The sequence below is a fragment of the Chiloscyllium punctatum genome, chromosome 3 (genome assembly GCF_047496795.1).
Source record: "Chiloscyllium punctatum isolate Juve2018m chromosome 3, sChiPun1.3, whole genome shotgun sequence".
Classification (NCBI taxonomy): Eukaryota; Metazoa; Chordata; class Chondrichthyes; order Orectolobiformes; family Hemiscylliidae; genus Chiloscyllium; species Chiloscyllium punctatum.
Window position 1 is genome coordinate 41,520,614 of NC_092741.1, and position 15,365 is coordinate 41,535,978.

At 46.4% G+C, this 15,365-nt stretch overlaps 1 protein-coding gene across 1 annotated transcript; it reads left to right on the top strand.

The window, feature by feature from the left end:
• The first annotated feature begins 9,201 nt into the window (after positions 1–9,201).
• LOC140454066 (D-aspartate oxidase-like) lies at positions 9,202–14,373 on the top strand. Its single transcript, XM_072549021.1, has 3 exons — positions 9,202–9,300; positions 12,446–12,540; positions 13,391–14,373. The coding sequence occupies exons 1-3, from the start codon at positions 9,202–9,204 to the stop codon at positions 13,962–13,964; spliced, it is 768 nt and encodes a 255-aa protein (XP_072405122.1). The 3' UTR covers positions 13,965–14,373.
• Positions 14,374–15,365: the final 992 nt, after the last annotated feature.

Consider the following 15,365-nt stretch of genomic DNA (forward strand, 5'->3'; position numbering starts at 1 on the left):
GATGGTGGGGAACTGGGGGAGATGGGGGGAGCAGGGGAGGTGGGGTGAGTGGGGGGGGGAGGTATGCTGAGTTGGGGGATATGGTGGGCAAATGGAGGAGTGGGAAGTGGCAGGATGAGTGGGGAGTGGAATGCTGGGTGGCAGGGGGATGTGGGAGGGAAGAGGGAAACTCTCTCAAAGCCCAATCCTGCTCTTCTCCCACATCTCTGTGATTTTTCCCGTTTGAGTGTTTACTTATATTCACCACCCTGTCGGGCAAAATATTCCGAAACAAAATATTCCGTACCAAAATTACATGCCCCTTTGGTTTTTTGGCATCGCCTCAAATTTGCCTCCAGTAGAAGTGACTCTTCAGTGACTGAAAACACTTTGATTTGTTTAATCCATCTAAACCCTTCCCAATTTTGATTATCTCCATCAAATCTCCTGTTGGCCTTCTCCACAGAGAACCCCAGCTTCCTCAGTCTGTCTTTGTATTGTAAGCCCTCATTCCTGGTAAATCTCTGTTGTACCTTTGGATAACATCCATCTGCTCATTTTCCCACTATCTCGAAGAATTCCAGTAGACTTGTGAGAATGGCCCATTGCTTCTGAACTCATCTTCAATAATGGGAGAGGGGGGTCTAGCACATTAGTTGAAAAGATAAGGATGAATCATTTACGACAGTCTTCAGCCAGAAGTGCTGAAGGAGTGATCCATCTCAACTTCCTCCAAAGGTCTCCAGCATCACAGATGCCATCCTTTAGTCAATTCAATTCACTCCATGTGATGTCAAGAAACAGTTGGAGACACTGGTTACTGCAAAGACTGAAGTACAGAAGAGTTGTGCTCCAGAACTTGCTGCTCCCCTAACCAAGCTGTTCCAGTACAGTTACAACACTGGCATCTACCCAACAATGTGGAAGATTGCCCAAGTATGTCTTGAACATAAAAAGCAGGACAAATCCAACCTGGCCAGTGACCGCCCCATCAGTCTACTCTTGATCATCAGTAAAGTGATGGAAGGTGTCACCAACAAAGCTACTAAGCAGCACCTGCTCAGCAGTAACCTGCTCAGTGAGGCCCAGTTTGGGTTTTACTAGGGGCCCTCAGCTCTTGACCTCATTACAGCCTTGGCTCAAACGTGGACAGAAGAGCTGAATTCCAGAGGGGAGGTGAGAGTGACAACGCTTGACCTCAAGGCTGCATTTGACCAAGTGTGGCATCAAGGAACCCTAGTAAAACTGGAATTAGTGGGAACTGGGGGGCTAACTCTCCATTGATTGGAGTCATACCTGGCACATAGCAAGATGGTCATGGTTGTTGGGGGTCAGTCATCTCAGCTCCAAGACACCACTGTAGGAGTTCCTCAGGGTAGTGTCCTTGGCCCAACCATCTTCAGCTGCTTCATCAATGACCTTCCTTCCATCATAAGATCAGAATTGGGGATGTTCGCCGATCATTGCACAATGTTCAGCATCATTGACAACTCCTCATATACTGGAACAAGATCAAATGCAACAAGATCTGGACAATATCCAAACTTGGGCTGACAAGTGGCAAAGAACATTTGCACTAAACACGTACCAGGCAGTTACCATATCGAACAAGAGATCATCTAACCATTGCCCCATGATGTTCAGTGGTATTACCATCATTGTATTCCCCATTGTCGACATCCAGGGGCTACCATTGACCAGAAACTGCACTGGACTTGCCACATAAACACAATGGCTATAAGAACAGGTCAGAGATTGGAACACTGCAGTGCATAGCCCACTTTCTGACTCAGCAAAGTCTGTCCCTCATCTTCAAGGCACAAGACAGGATTGTGATGGACAGCTCCCTACTTGCCTGGATGGGTGCAGCTCCAACAGTACTCAGGAAACATGACACCATCCAGGACAAAGCAGCCCACTTGATTGGTATCACATCCACAACCATCCACTCCCTCTACCATCGACGCTCAGTACGTACAAGATGCATTGCAAAAATTCGCCAGAGATCTTTCAAAGACCCACAACCTCTTCCACCCAGAAGGACAAACACCACCACCTACAAATTCCCCTCCATGCCACTCACCATCTGGAGTTGGAAATATATCACTCTTCCTTCAGAATCACTGGGTCAGAAACCCTCCCTCCCTGATGGCATTGTGAATCCTCATACAGCAAATGGACTGCAGCAGTTCACCACCACCTTCTCAAGGGCAACTTGGGACGGGCAATAACCAGCCAGTGATACCCACGTCCCATGAACGAATAAGTAACATCCTGATTATCCCTATAGTGTGCGGTCTCTTAGAAGGATATTGATTGTGTTCCACAAACTCCTTGAGCATTTTCTCTATGACTGGTGAGTGGACAGGATAACAGTTCCCTGATTAATGTTTCATTGCTTTCTTTCATCAGCATAATTACATTTGCTGTGTTCCTTAGGCACAGTCCTTGCAACACTGACAGTTCCAGATATGTTAACTGCGCCTTCATCCAGACTGACTTTTCGTTTCCTTTAGGATGAAGAGATATTGTTCCTGTGTCTGGCAGGTAGTGAATAGACATTTTAAATCCTCTGATTCAATGAGGAAACAAATACTTCGCTGTCCGGATTCATGAGAACATCTAAGAAAGCCAAGGTTGGAATTGGGAATAAGGTCTGAAAATGACGACTGTGAGTTAACAGCTCTGAGCATGAGGACAACCAGATAAACAGGCACAGTGTATTCAAGGCTGGGGGAGACTATCTTTCACAATAAGCTGTGAAGAATGAATCAGTATCGCCGTGGCCATTTTCTAATCTATTGTGATATTTCAATCCAGTTTCTGCATCCCTCCCTCTCCTGGCTATTGATCTGCCTTTCTGTTATTTTTCATTCTTCTGAATGCAGTCTCCATGAAACACAGCACTTACTCAACGGGAAGCTAGGGACTTCAAAAACAAAACAAAAACCCAGAGAGATTAGACATTTTCTGGCAAGCTATAAGTCAGATACAACTACAGATTGTTCCCATGTTTGAAACTCAGGGATTTTTACCCTGGTGAAGGCACCACATAAATGCATGTCAGTGACGTACCGGAGAGAGGTAGAAGATTTGGATGGGTTTGTTTCTGAGCTTTGTAAGCTGCACTTTCGCAGATGGTTACGTGGTCAGAAGCCAATGATGCTGCCGTTCTTTTTCACCTGTAATAACACCCGTTTGAGATTTGTGATGTTCAGCCCCCAGTTTCAAAACAGCAGCCCCTAGTTAGAATTAGTATCCCTGCAGTGTGGGAATAGGCCCTTCAGCCCAACAAATCCACACTGACCCATTCCCCTAGCCTACACATCCCTAGACATTATGGTCAATTTAGCATGGCCAATTCACCTGACCTGTACATCTTTGGACTATGGAGCACCCAGAGGAAACCCACGCAGACACAGGGAGAATGTGCAAACTCCACACAGTCACCTGAGATTGGAATCGAACACGGGTCCCTACCACTCTGAGGCAGTAGTGCTACCCACTGAGCCACCATGCCACCCTAAGTTCTGGACTCACCCCCACGGGGAAACATCATTTCCACATCCATCTTGTCAAATCAAATCATTCTTTCTCCTGAAACTTATTCTCAAACACAATGGCCCAAATTGCCGAAAGTCAGCCAGTAAAAAAGAAATGCAGTCTTTTTACACGGAGCTCATATCTTCAGGTGGCCATGAATGGGGTAGAAATCCCCTTCCACCTGGACCATTACAGTGGGCCGTTGAGAACCAACCACACATTACTGTGGGTCTGCAGTCACAGATCGGGTGAAGATGGCAGTTCACCTTCCCGAAGGATATTATTGAACCGGATGGGTTTTTCCGACAATTGGCAATGGTCACCAGTGGATGCACTTTCCTCATTCCTGAAGAAGGGCTTATGCCCGAAACGTCGATTCTCCTGTTCCTTGGATGCTGCCTGACCTGCTGCGCTTTTCCAGCAACACATTTTCAGCAATGGTCACCAGTGGATTTGTTATTCCAGGTTTGATTTGTATTGAGTTGGTAGCAGCACTGCACTAATCCCCTACCCACTTGTGTGCAAGGTCTGACATTGGGGTAATTAAGGTCCCCCCCATGATGAGTGAGGGTTGGTGCCTTCTTTTTATGGGCTAAAGAGGGTAGCTCTGCAGTCTGTCAGAGATCCCTCCCCCTCCCCAACCTACTTGTTTCCCCCCCACCGTCCTCTGCATTCCCCTTCATCCCACTGACCCTCATTCCCCTTCCTCCTCTCTGAAACCTCTTTATACACCGAATGTGAGTCTGAACCACAGCCCCCCCCTGTCAGATTACTCAGTGGCCGTCTTCTATTTACAATCCAAGTTCAGGACCTGCCCTAGCCACCCTCCCCCAAGTGTTTCTGTGGTAAGAGCACTCAGTCATTCCAGTGGACTGCCCTGGGACAGGAGCAGGGGTGTGACAGAAACTACAAGGTCACATTGGAGTCTGATGTTGCAGAACCTTCACCATTCCAACCAGCTCAATGGTACCAAGGTGCGAGATCTACATTGCTGTTGACATGTTCATACCTGAATATCTGAAAGCACAAATTAATTACTCGTTAGTTTCCCTTCACTTGGAATATCCATATATTTTATTTGCGGTACATGGAGCACTTGGCACCTAATCCTTTTTTACTACATCACCTATACCTTTTAAAGTTCCAATTGAGGCAAATGCTACTCTGAGGGAACCAATTAAGAACAATTACAGGCTTCAGCAATGATGTGTTTGCTGCAGGTACAGGGTTCCCCATGTACACCAGAGGCTGGGACAGATAAAACAGTAGCTCTGTCATGAACAGCTCTGATTATAGTGTTACTGTGTGGAAAAGCAGCTGGGTGGCAACATTAGCAATTTGCTTGTATCCGAATTGCACACAAGCCAGCATTGTGCTCCCTTTGATTACATAGCGAGCAGCTTTCACTGTGAATAGTTGTGGATTTGTTTTATGAAGGGCTGCTATCTCATAAACCTGTGGTTCAGTTGCTGAACCAACAAACACACACAATCACAGCAGGCAGCATTGCAGCCAGTGGAATGTGGCTTGGAGGCACCGTTTCTATTTGCAAGGCAGTTTGTACTCAGTAAAGGATTCATTGATCCTTGCCTTATCATCCCTTATCCTCAGTACAGCACAGCATGGTTATAACAAAATGCCATCTATCAATCCTAGAGAGGTGCTGGGTGCATTTGTCCTTTGGGAGAACAAGCCGAGTGCTGGCCCAGCTGGCACGTTTGGCCAGTGGCTCAGGAGTTTGCTCAAGACCCTGGAAGGTTTGAGGTATCTCGGGAAGTGGTGAGGAGCTGGTTGTCACTGAAGCAGAGCTCTAACCATTGACGTGAAAGGCCCCAACCCAATAGCCAGGTTATTGAGACCTTCCCAACCTCACCACCTGACCTGTCCTCAGCATAGGTACCCCTGTCACCCAGAAATGCGAGGTCGCTATGAACAGACATTACAGGGAGAATAACGGTAGGAATTAGAGGATATTATTTGCAAGTGAGCAATAAATCTACCTGATGTTGATTGTTCTGTCGAGCACACTGACTCTTCACTATGTGCACAGTATGAATTACAAGTCTGTCCTTATTTTTTCTGGCAATTTTCCCCACAAACTCAATTTAAAGTATCCTGCTGTGACCACAATCAAAATAAATGGCAGTTAAACCACCCACCCCTCCACCTGCATGGAGTCTTTTTGTAGAATAGTCTTTCAATTTATTTCCTCACATTAAGATTTAATATAGATATTCTAATAGCTGTACATTTATTTGATCCTGTGGTTTTAAATAAGTACAGTCAGGATTTGGTGGACAAATGCACCACTTCATGTGATACTGGGCTGTACTTAGGCACATTGAACACCCACACTTAGATGGGTGCAGCTCCAACAACACTCAAGAAGCTGGAGACCAGCCAGGACAAAGCAGCCTGATAGATTATTACCACATCCACAAACATCCATTCCCCTCCACCCCGAAGCTCGGTAGCAGCAGTGTGTACTATCTACAAGATGCCCTGCCGCAATTTTCCAAGGCTGCTTAGAGCACAGTCCAACTCATGCCAATTCCATCTCGAAGGACAAGGCCAGCAGATGCATGAGAACACCACCACCTTCAAATTCCCCTCCACGCCAGTCAACATCCTGACTTGGAAATATATCACTGGGTCAAAATCCTGGAATTCCCTCCCTAATGGCATTGTGAGTCCGCCCACAGCATGTGGACTGCAGCGGTTCAAGAGGGCAACTCACCCCCACTTTCTCAAGGACAACTAGGGATGGGCACGAAATGCTGGCCCAGCCAGCAATGAGCAAATTCCCATGAGTGAATAAGAAAAGTGCGTCAGGAAGAGCTCACTTCTCGGACTGGATTAATTACATTGAGGACCTTCAGAGCAGAGGAAATGACCTGGGAGTTGCAGTGAGAGAGGGACTCCCTGAGATTCTTGTAGAGAGAGGAGGAAATCTTCTTCAAGGCAGGCATCCTTGCAAGAGGATTCGCAGTCGGGTTAAAATCAACGAGGTGAAAACAATGACTGCAGATGTTGGAAACCACATTCTGGATTAGTGGTGCTGGAAGAGCACAGTAGTTCAGGCAGCATCCAAGGAGCTTCGAAATCGACGTTTCGGGCAAAAGCCCTTCATCAGGAATCCTTCGATTTCGAAGCTCCTTGGATGCTGCCTGAACTGCTGTGCTCTTCCAGCACCACTAATCCAGAATCTGGTTTCCAGCATCTGCAGTCATTGTTTTTACTTAACTACATTGAGGGCTTCCTTAGGGAATCTTACACAGGGGCCCAGATTGTATGAGCTAGTGTGGGCTCAATATCAGCCAGGATTTCTGTTCCTAATCAATAGTGACCTCTCTGCTGAAATGTTTCTGTTCTAATGAAGACAAGATCAGCCGAGGACACAATCAGTAGATTAGATTACTTACAGTGTGGAAACAGGCCCTTCAGCCCAACAAGTACACACCGACCCTCCAAAGAGCAACCCATCCAGACCCATTACCCAACACCCAACACTAGGGGCAATTTAGCATGGCCAATTCACCTAACCTGCACAGTTTTGGACTGTGGGAGGAAACCACAGCAGACAAGGGGAGAATGTGCAAAGTCCACACAGACTGAGGCGAGAATTGAACCCAGGTCTCTGGCGCTGTGAGGCAGCAGTGCTAACCACTGTGCCACCCACAATCATGTTCTGCGTCACGGTCAGTTTGGGACACGGTCAGTCTGGGACACGGACAGTATGAGACACGGTCAGTCTGGGACACGATCAGTCTAGGACACGGTCAGTCTGGGACACGGTCAGTCTGGGTCACGGTCAGTCTGGGACATGATCTGTCTGGGTCACGGTCAGTCTGGGGCACGGTCAGTCTGGGACACGATCAGTCTGGGGCACGGTCAGTCTGGGACACGGTCAGTCTGGGACACGATCAGTCTGGGACACGGTCAGTCTGGGGCACGGTCAGTCTGGGACACGGTCAGTCTGGGGCACGGTCAGTCTGGGACTTGATCAGTCTGGGGCACGGTCAGTCTGGGACATGATCTGTCTGGGACATGATCTGTCTGGGTCACGGTCAGTCTGGGACACGGTCAGTCTGGGACACGATCTGTCTGGGACACGATCAGTCTGGGACACGGTCAGTCTGGGACACGGTCAGTCTGGGACACGATCTGTCTGGGACACGGTCAGTCTGGGACATGGTCAGTCTGGGGCACGGTCAGTCTGGGACACGGTCAGTCTGGGGCACGGTCAGTCTGGGACATGATCAGTCTGGGGCATGGTCAGTCTGGGACACGGTCAGTCTGGGGCACGGTCAGTCTGGGACTTGATCAGTCTGGGGCACGGTCAGTCTGGGACATGATCTGTCTGGGACATGATCTGTCTGGGTCACGGTCAGTCTGGGACACGGTCAGTCTGGGACACGGTCAGTCTGGGACACGGTCAGTCTGGGACACGATCTGTCTGGGACACGGTCAGTCTGGGACACGGTCAGTCTGGGGCATGATCAGTCTGGGACACGGTCAGTCTGGGGCACGGTCAGTCTGGGACTTGATCAGTCTGGGGCACGGTCAGTCTGGGACATGATCTGTCTGGGACATGATCTGTCTGGGTCACGGTCAGTCTGGGACACGGTCAGTCTGGGACACGATCTGTCTGGGACACGATCAGTCTGGGACACGGTCAGTCTGGGACACGATCTGTCTGGGACACGGTCAGTCTGGGACACGGTCAGTCTGGGACACGATCTGTCTGGGACACGATCAGTCTGGGACACGGTCAGTCTGGGACATGATCAGTCTGGGACATGATCAGTCTGGGACATGGTCAGTCTGGGACATGATCAGTCTGGGGCACGGTCAGTCTGGGACATGGTCAGTCTGGGACATGATCAGTCTGGGACACGGTCAGTCTGGGACATGCGCAGTCTGGGACACGGTCAGTCTGGGACACGCTCAGTCTGGGACACGATCAGTCAGGGTCACGGTCAGTCTGGGACACGATCAGTCTAGGGCACGGTCAGTCTGGGGCATGGTCAGTCTGGGACACGATCAGTCTGGGACATGGTCAGTTTGGGACACGGTCAGTCTGGGACACGGTCAGTCTGGGACATGATCAGTCTGGGGCATGGTCAGTCTGGGACACAGTCAGTCTGGGACATGATCAGTCTGGGGCACGGTCAGTTTGGGACACGCTCAGTCTGGGACACGGTCAGTCTGGGATATGGTCAGTCTGGGATATGGTCTGTCTGGGACACGCTCAGTCTGGGACACGGTCAGTCTGGGATATGGTCTGTCTGGGACACGACCAGTCTGGGACACGATCAGTCTGGGACACGATCAGTCTGGGACACGGTCAGTCTGGGGCATGGTCAGTTTGAGACATGGTCAATCTGGGACATGATCTGTCTGGGACACAGTCAGTTTGGGACACGGTCAGTTTGGGACACAGTCAGTCTGGGACACGCTCAGTCTAGGACATGGTCAGTCTGGGACACAGTCAGTCTGGGATCCGATCAGTCTGGGACACGCTTAGTCTGGGACATGATCTGTCTGGGATACGGTCAGTCTGGGACGCGGTCAGTTTGGGACATGGTCAGTCTGGGACACGATCAGTTTGGGACACATTCAGTCTGGGACACGATCAGTCTGGGACACGATCAGTCTGGGACACGGTCAGTCTAGGACATGGTCAGTCTGGGACACAGTCAGTCTGGGATCCGATCAGTCTGGGACACGCTTAGTCTGGGACATGATCTGTCTGGGATACGGTCAGTCTGGGACGCGGTCAGTTTGGGACATGGTCAGTCTGGGACACGATCAGTTTGGGACACATTCAGTTTGGGACACGATCAGTCTGGGACACGATCAGTCTGGGGCACGGTCAGTCTGGGACATGATCAGTCTGGGACACGATCAGTCTGGGACACAATCTGTCTGGGACACGATCAGTCTGGTTCACGGTCAGTCTGGGACACAGTCAGTCTGGGACTTGATCAGTCTGGGACACGATCTGTCTGGGACACGATTAGTCTGGGACACGGTCAGTCTGGGGCACGGTCAGTCTGGGACACAATCAGTCTGGGAGACGATCGGTCTGGGACATGATCTATTACGAGGTCAAATAATCTGTCAATATCATCCAGAGGCAGATTTGTATTGAATTCAAATATTCGAGTGGGAACATCTCTAGGCCTGAGTGCTTACAATAAGTTTTAAGTTGTTGACAAATGAAAAGGATGACAGCTTTAGGAAGCTGTGATCACTGTTTTCTGAAGTTAGGAGAACAAATAGATAATATATAATAAAAATAGATAATAGATAAATAGATTAAGACGGCACATGGGATACTTTTCTCCAAAGGCCATGGAATGAAATATTAGGAAATGGAGATTCAAACCCCCCCCCCCCCTTCCCTAACTGTATCTGTCCCAGGGCCATAGCCTGACCCGAGCCTGTCATCATGTCAATGGGAAACGCCATGTTCAGGAGGTGAGCTTGGATTTTGTGATTTTTGGGTTGCTTCCTCTATTGTCCCCATAACAAGAGAGCTGTGGTGATCAATGTGAAAATGTGGCCCTTGGAAACTGAGATTAGCCTCGTCTAGCCAGAATAATCACGGTCGACCGAAGGACCATGCTTGTTCTGTAAATCTTCCCAAGAGTCTCCAAATCTTCATAAACACCGAAAGGAATGTTGTTAACTTGACAACCGATAGTAAATAAACCATTTCAGAAAGCATTCATTGACATCAGATGCCTTCCAACACAATGAAGGTGACTTCATTTCTGAATAGACAGGCATTTCCCTGTTACCAATATAAAATATCCCTGAAAGTCCCTATCCCTAACCAGTGCCCTCCAAGATAACCCTGACAGGTAACTGAAACAGATGAAAGGTCTTAAACACACTTAACTAATGGTGTTGAAATACCTTTTGAAAAGGCATACTGAAACCCAGTTGTAGTTTTAATATGGAATTATTCAACCTGCCATGCTCTTGGAGCAGTATGTTAGTGACGTTTATAACATATCTCTACATTCTTCCCTTTAGTTTTTCTCCTACTTCTTTTGCTCCATGTTCTTTCCTTCTAAACTCTTTATTTTTTAAACTCTATCTTTGTCAATCTCAACTTCATTTCTTTGTTGCTCCTAATTGCAGAAAGTTTTTAGGTTCAATTCCAGAAACTTGAGCATATCATCCCTGGGTGATATTCTAGTGCAGTCTTATTGAGTTTGTTGTCTTCTCAATGAGATATTAGGCTGAGTTCCCATTTTCCCTTTGCATTGGACATAAATCATCCCATGGCATTATTTGCAGAAAGGGAACTTGTATTGTCCTGGCCAATGTTTGTCTCTTGAGTTAATATTGCAAAACCAGTTTGTCTCATTGCTGCTTATGGGAGCGTGCTGTGTACAAATTGGCTGCCTATCTTTCCTATGCTACGGTAGTGACTACATCTCAAAAGTACTTTCTTGGTTGTGAAACACTTTAAGATGTCCTCGGGCTATGAAAAGTGATAAATAAATGGAAGCTCGTTCTTTCAGGCCACGCCACAGATTTGAGTAATGTCAGTAATGGATGACCTTCACTATGGCAGCCATGTTGTTTGACCTGACCCTGCTGGTGTTGTGGATGGGAAGGGAATGTGATCTTGTGCTTGGAATGACCACACTGACAGGTTGATCTAGATGCTTGATGTCAACTTGCTTTTTATGACTTTGAATCTAACGAGATTTGACCTCATATCTCATCCAGAAGTCTCTTCCTTGGGTTGCCTGGCACATCTTTTTTCTTTCTTTATAGCATTTTATCATTTCTGATGGCCTTAGTCACCTATTCAATCCCCTGATTATTGCTTTAAATGCTCAAAAGGTCACATTTCCCAATATTTCTTTCTCATCTCCATGTTGCTCTCTGCTGTAACCATCTGGGATGTCTTGAATAATTTGCTGCCATCAATCATTTTGCTGGTCTCAGTTCCTGTGGGGAAGGATCCTCACACAATGTCACCAACAGAAATCAAGCTCAATCTGCACCAACAGTAAATAGGTTTATTGTGTATTACTTAGCAGCTTGCTACATTACACTTAAGATACAAAATGGTCTCTTTGAGACATTAGGCTCAATTTAAGAGTAAATTTACATTACAGCTACAAAAACATTTCCTCCCAGCATTGGTAACACACGTAGAACTCCTACAATTCTTTGATTAGCTCCTCCCGGGAACAGCCCTTTATATCTTGAAGGGTGGGGCCTATCCCACCATGTGAATTAACTCTTTCATGTCTAAACCAATTTGTATAACACCCCTCACTGTTTCTCATCAGTTTTTTTGTTCAATTGCTCCCCTTTGTTCTGAAAATTGGTTCATTTCTTCAGTTTGAAAAACAGGTAAAAGGAGGGACATTAATTTTGTCTTCCTTCTCCTCAGATTCTTATTGATCAAATTGTAAGTTACCAACATTTTGTTTTTTTTTCAGGTCTCTTAACATTCACAATTTCCTTTGGCTATTTTTATTGTGTATGCTTGTAATTGTTTACAGATCCAAATTGCAACCTAATATGGCTCATTACCCTGTTACAGACTGTCTGATCCTTTGTTGTTTAACTTCACGTAAAGGTTCCAGATTACACAAATTGCAGTAAAATGGCATATTTTAAAACAGAATGACTTTCCACAGATTTAAAAAGCTGACACAGCCTGCACCAGGTCATCATGGGCCGAGAGTTGTAAGTGTGTAATAAAAGCTGACAAACCAGTTTGTGAATATCACAGTTCTCAATCTTTTTAGCAAACTGAGATAATAAGAACTAGCTGGGCCATCTTGTAATGAGATGGGGACGGGAAATAAAGCAGGCTTACGTTCTTTAAACACACAAAGGAACAAGAAAAAGAGCAGGATTGATTGAGAGGTGAATCACCGAATAGGTAAGGAAGCTGAAAATATTTGAGAAACTCAGACAGATAACAGATGACAGGTGCGGAGGCAGTCAGTCAAGAGTTGAGTGTTCTAGGCAGCTGAGGTAAGGTATGGCAATTCTGAACAACCTGAAGCCAGCAGAATTCGAAGACTGACTGTGAAAATTGAACAAATATAGATTAACAGGGAGAACAGTCTCGATTATTTTTTCTTTACGGGTGGAGGTTGTTGTTTGAATCAGTCTGATCGCGTTTGTTACTCAGTGCTTTCACCAACTGTAAAGTTAAGTTACTGTTTTTTTTATCTTCCCTGTCTTACTAAGCTGTTCTAGTTTCTTTTTAAAAAGATTAGAGAAGCAGACATGAAAGCATCTGCGATCTCCAGTTCAGATCATAAGCTACTGTTACAACCTCGGGGTATGCTATTGTAATCATGAGAAATTCAGCACTTTAGGGGCAGGATTGGGAGTAAGTCCTGGGATCATTTCCAGAAATCGCCACAGTACCCTCGAGAATATCTATGACAGGTTTGAAATTTCTAACTTTGAATGCCTTGATTTCTCAGACTTTTGATCCTTTTTAAGTTCTGGTACTCTTCAGCTCGTTAGGGAATGGTCTTTGACTGTGCCTGCCTGCCATTAATTATTACTGCTCTCAGTTTCACATGATTACACAATGTCGTTGATACCAGAGTAGCAGGCAGTGATGGTCCAGCAGTTCTCTCAGTCACTGGGGAGGAGTCTACTGGGTGAAGGAAAAAAGATTGTGATAGGTAAAGGAAGTCAAGGGGAAAGAGGCACAAATCTCTGTTAGCCATGTGACACGCAATGTGATCAAGACAGGTTATAAAGGCGAGGGAGAAAAGCTCAGCACTTCCCTTTTTACCCAATGAACCTATTGATAATTGTCAACTATAGAATTCTCTTTGTAAACATGGTGTATTGTTAATTCCAGGTTAAAGAATGCAGGTGGCCAGTTACAGACGGGGAAGATCACAGGTTTCTGGGAACTTCATGGAAAGTATGAGATCATTGTGAACTGTTCAGGTATTGGAGCCAGGGCCCTTACTGGGGACATGAACGTTTATCCTGTAAGGGGCCAGATTCATAAAGTTCACGCCCCTTGGCTCAAACACTTTGTCCGTGTAGGCGATGGCACCTCTTACATTTACCCAGGAATCTCCAGCGTTACTTTGGGTGGAACAAGGCAGAAAGATGATTGGCGGATGTCAGTCGACCCCTCGGACAGCGAGGCCATTTTCAAGGCGTGCTGTGCTTTAGAACCAAGTCTCCAGCGGGCTCGTAAATTATTCGAAGGAGTCGGTCTGAGGCCTGTCCGAGCCGTGCTGAGGCTGGAGAAGGAGAAGCTGGAAGGTGAGGGGAGTCACATGTACTTGGTGCACAATTACGGCCATGGGGGAACTGGGGTGACCTTTCACTGGGGAACCGCGAAGGAAGCTGCCCAACTGGTTCAGGAGTGTGTAACAGAAATAAGATGTCGACCTGTCCGTCCTAAACCTAAACTGTGAACAGGACGTCAGCAAATGATCTCATTGTTATGACAACTTTGGATTCAAACAAAACAACATATAGACAGAGGTAATTCTACAAACATCAATAAAGAGCTTTTATCGGTGATCCAGACAGTAAATCATAATCATAAGAATAATAATAAGAGGGCACAATTTAGAAATCATATACCATTGGAAAAATATCCTGAGGATTTAATTATTCCTATGTCTACAGTAATTAGGTGGTGTGGCTGTTTTGTATAATAGGGTGTAAATGAACAAATCATCAGATGATTGTCTCTTTCTTTGTGAGCAGAACCTATGTGTTTCTAATTTGTATCTTCTGCCTTAACACATCATTGTTTTAATGTCTTTGTGCACAATGAGGTGGACAATTAAGAAAAATGTTAAAAATTTCCAATAAAATGCTCAGTTATTAACCAATAAAATGAAAATGGTGAATTTATTACAAGCACCATCACCCCCAGCTACAAGGCTTGATCAAATCTGTTAGTCTCAGGTAAAGTTGCTTGGGTTGTGCTGTAGCAGTTAAGTCACCAATAGTCCCAGAGGACAACTCCCCCATTACAGAGAGACAGCTCCTGTTGGATTAACCTGAGGGTTCCCACACCTCCATTGAAGGGCAATATTGTGAAAGTAAGGCTTTTTTGGTGACCCTGGCTGGTACAGGAACTGAGCTCACACGGTTCAGCATTACCAATCAGCTGGACAGCCACCTGAACTAACCGATCCCCACTGTGCCAGGGAGAACCACAGAGGTGACAATGCAGCATTGACTCAGGGTAGGTGTGGGCAACTTAAATGATTAAACCATGAAGCTTGCTGTGCACCATGTGACATAGTGAGGCAATGTCTGTGGTGATGAGGCCTACCTCTACATATCCTTAAAACCCTGAAGGCTGTTGTTGATGTGATCCTGTGTCTGCACAATGCTCCTGGCACTCAGTGTAAAGCCCATTGACCCATTCAGACCTCCTGCCTCTGTTCCTTAAAGGACAGTCTGTTTAGACTGTGCATCATCTATCCACCCATATTATAGCAGTGATATTGATGTATTGATGTTCATAATGTTTATTTCATGAATTTCAGTTTGTATATGCTCACAGACTTCTTCATACAGTATCCCATCTGCTGCCTGTGGTTCACCATAACTACAGTCAAGCTGTACCTGTATGGAATGTCCCGCTGGTCATTCTTCTCCATGTGGTGAATCCAGAGGTTGCAAGGACATTGTTACACAATGTCATCAGAGGGCTGTTAACTCTCTACACTAGAGGACTGTGGGTGCTCTCCTGTTTAGCATATTCAAGGCTGAAGTAGAATTCTGGTCCCTCAGGGAAGCAAGGAAAATAGGGAAGTGGTGGGAAAGTGGAGATGACGGTAAGGCAGAGCAGGAGC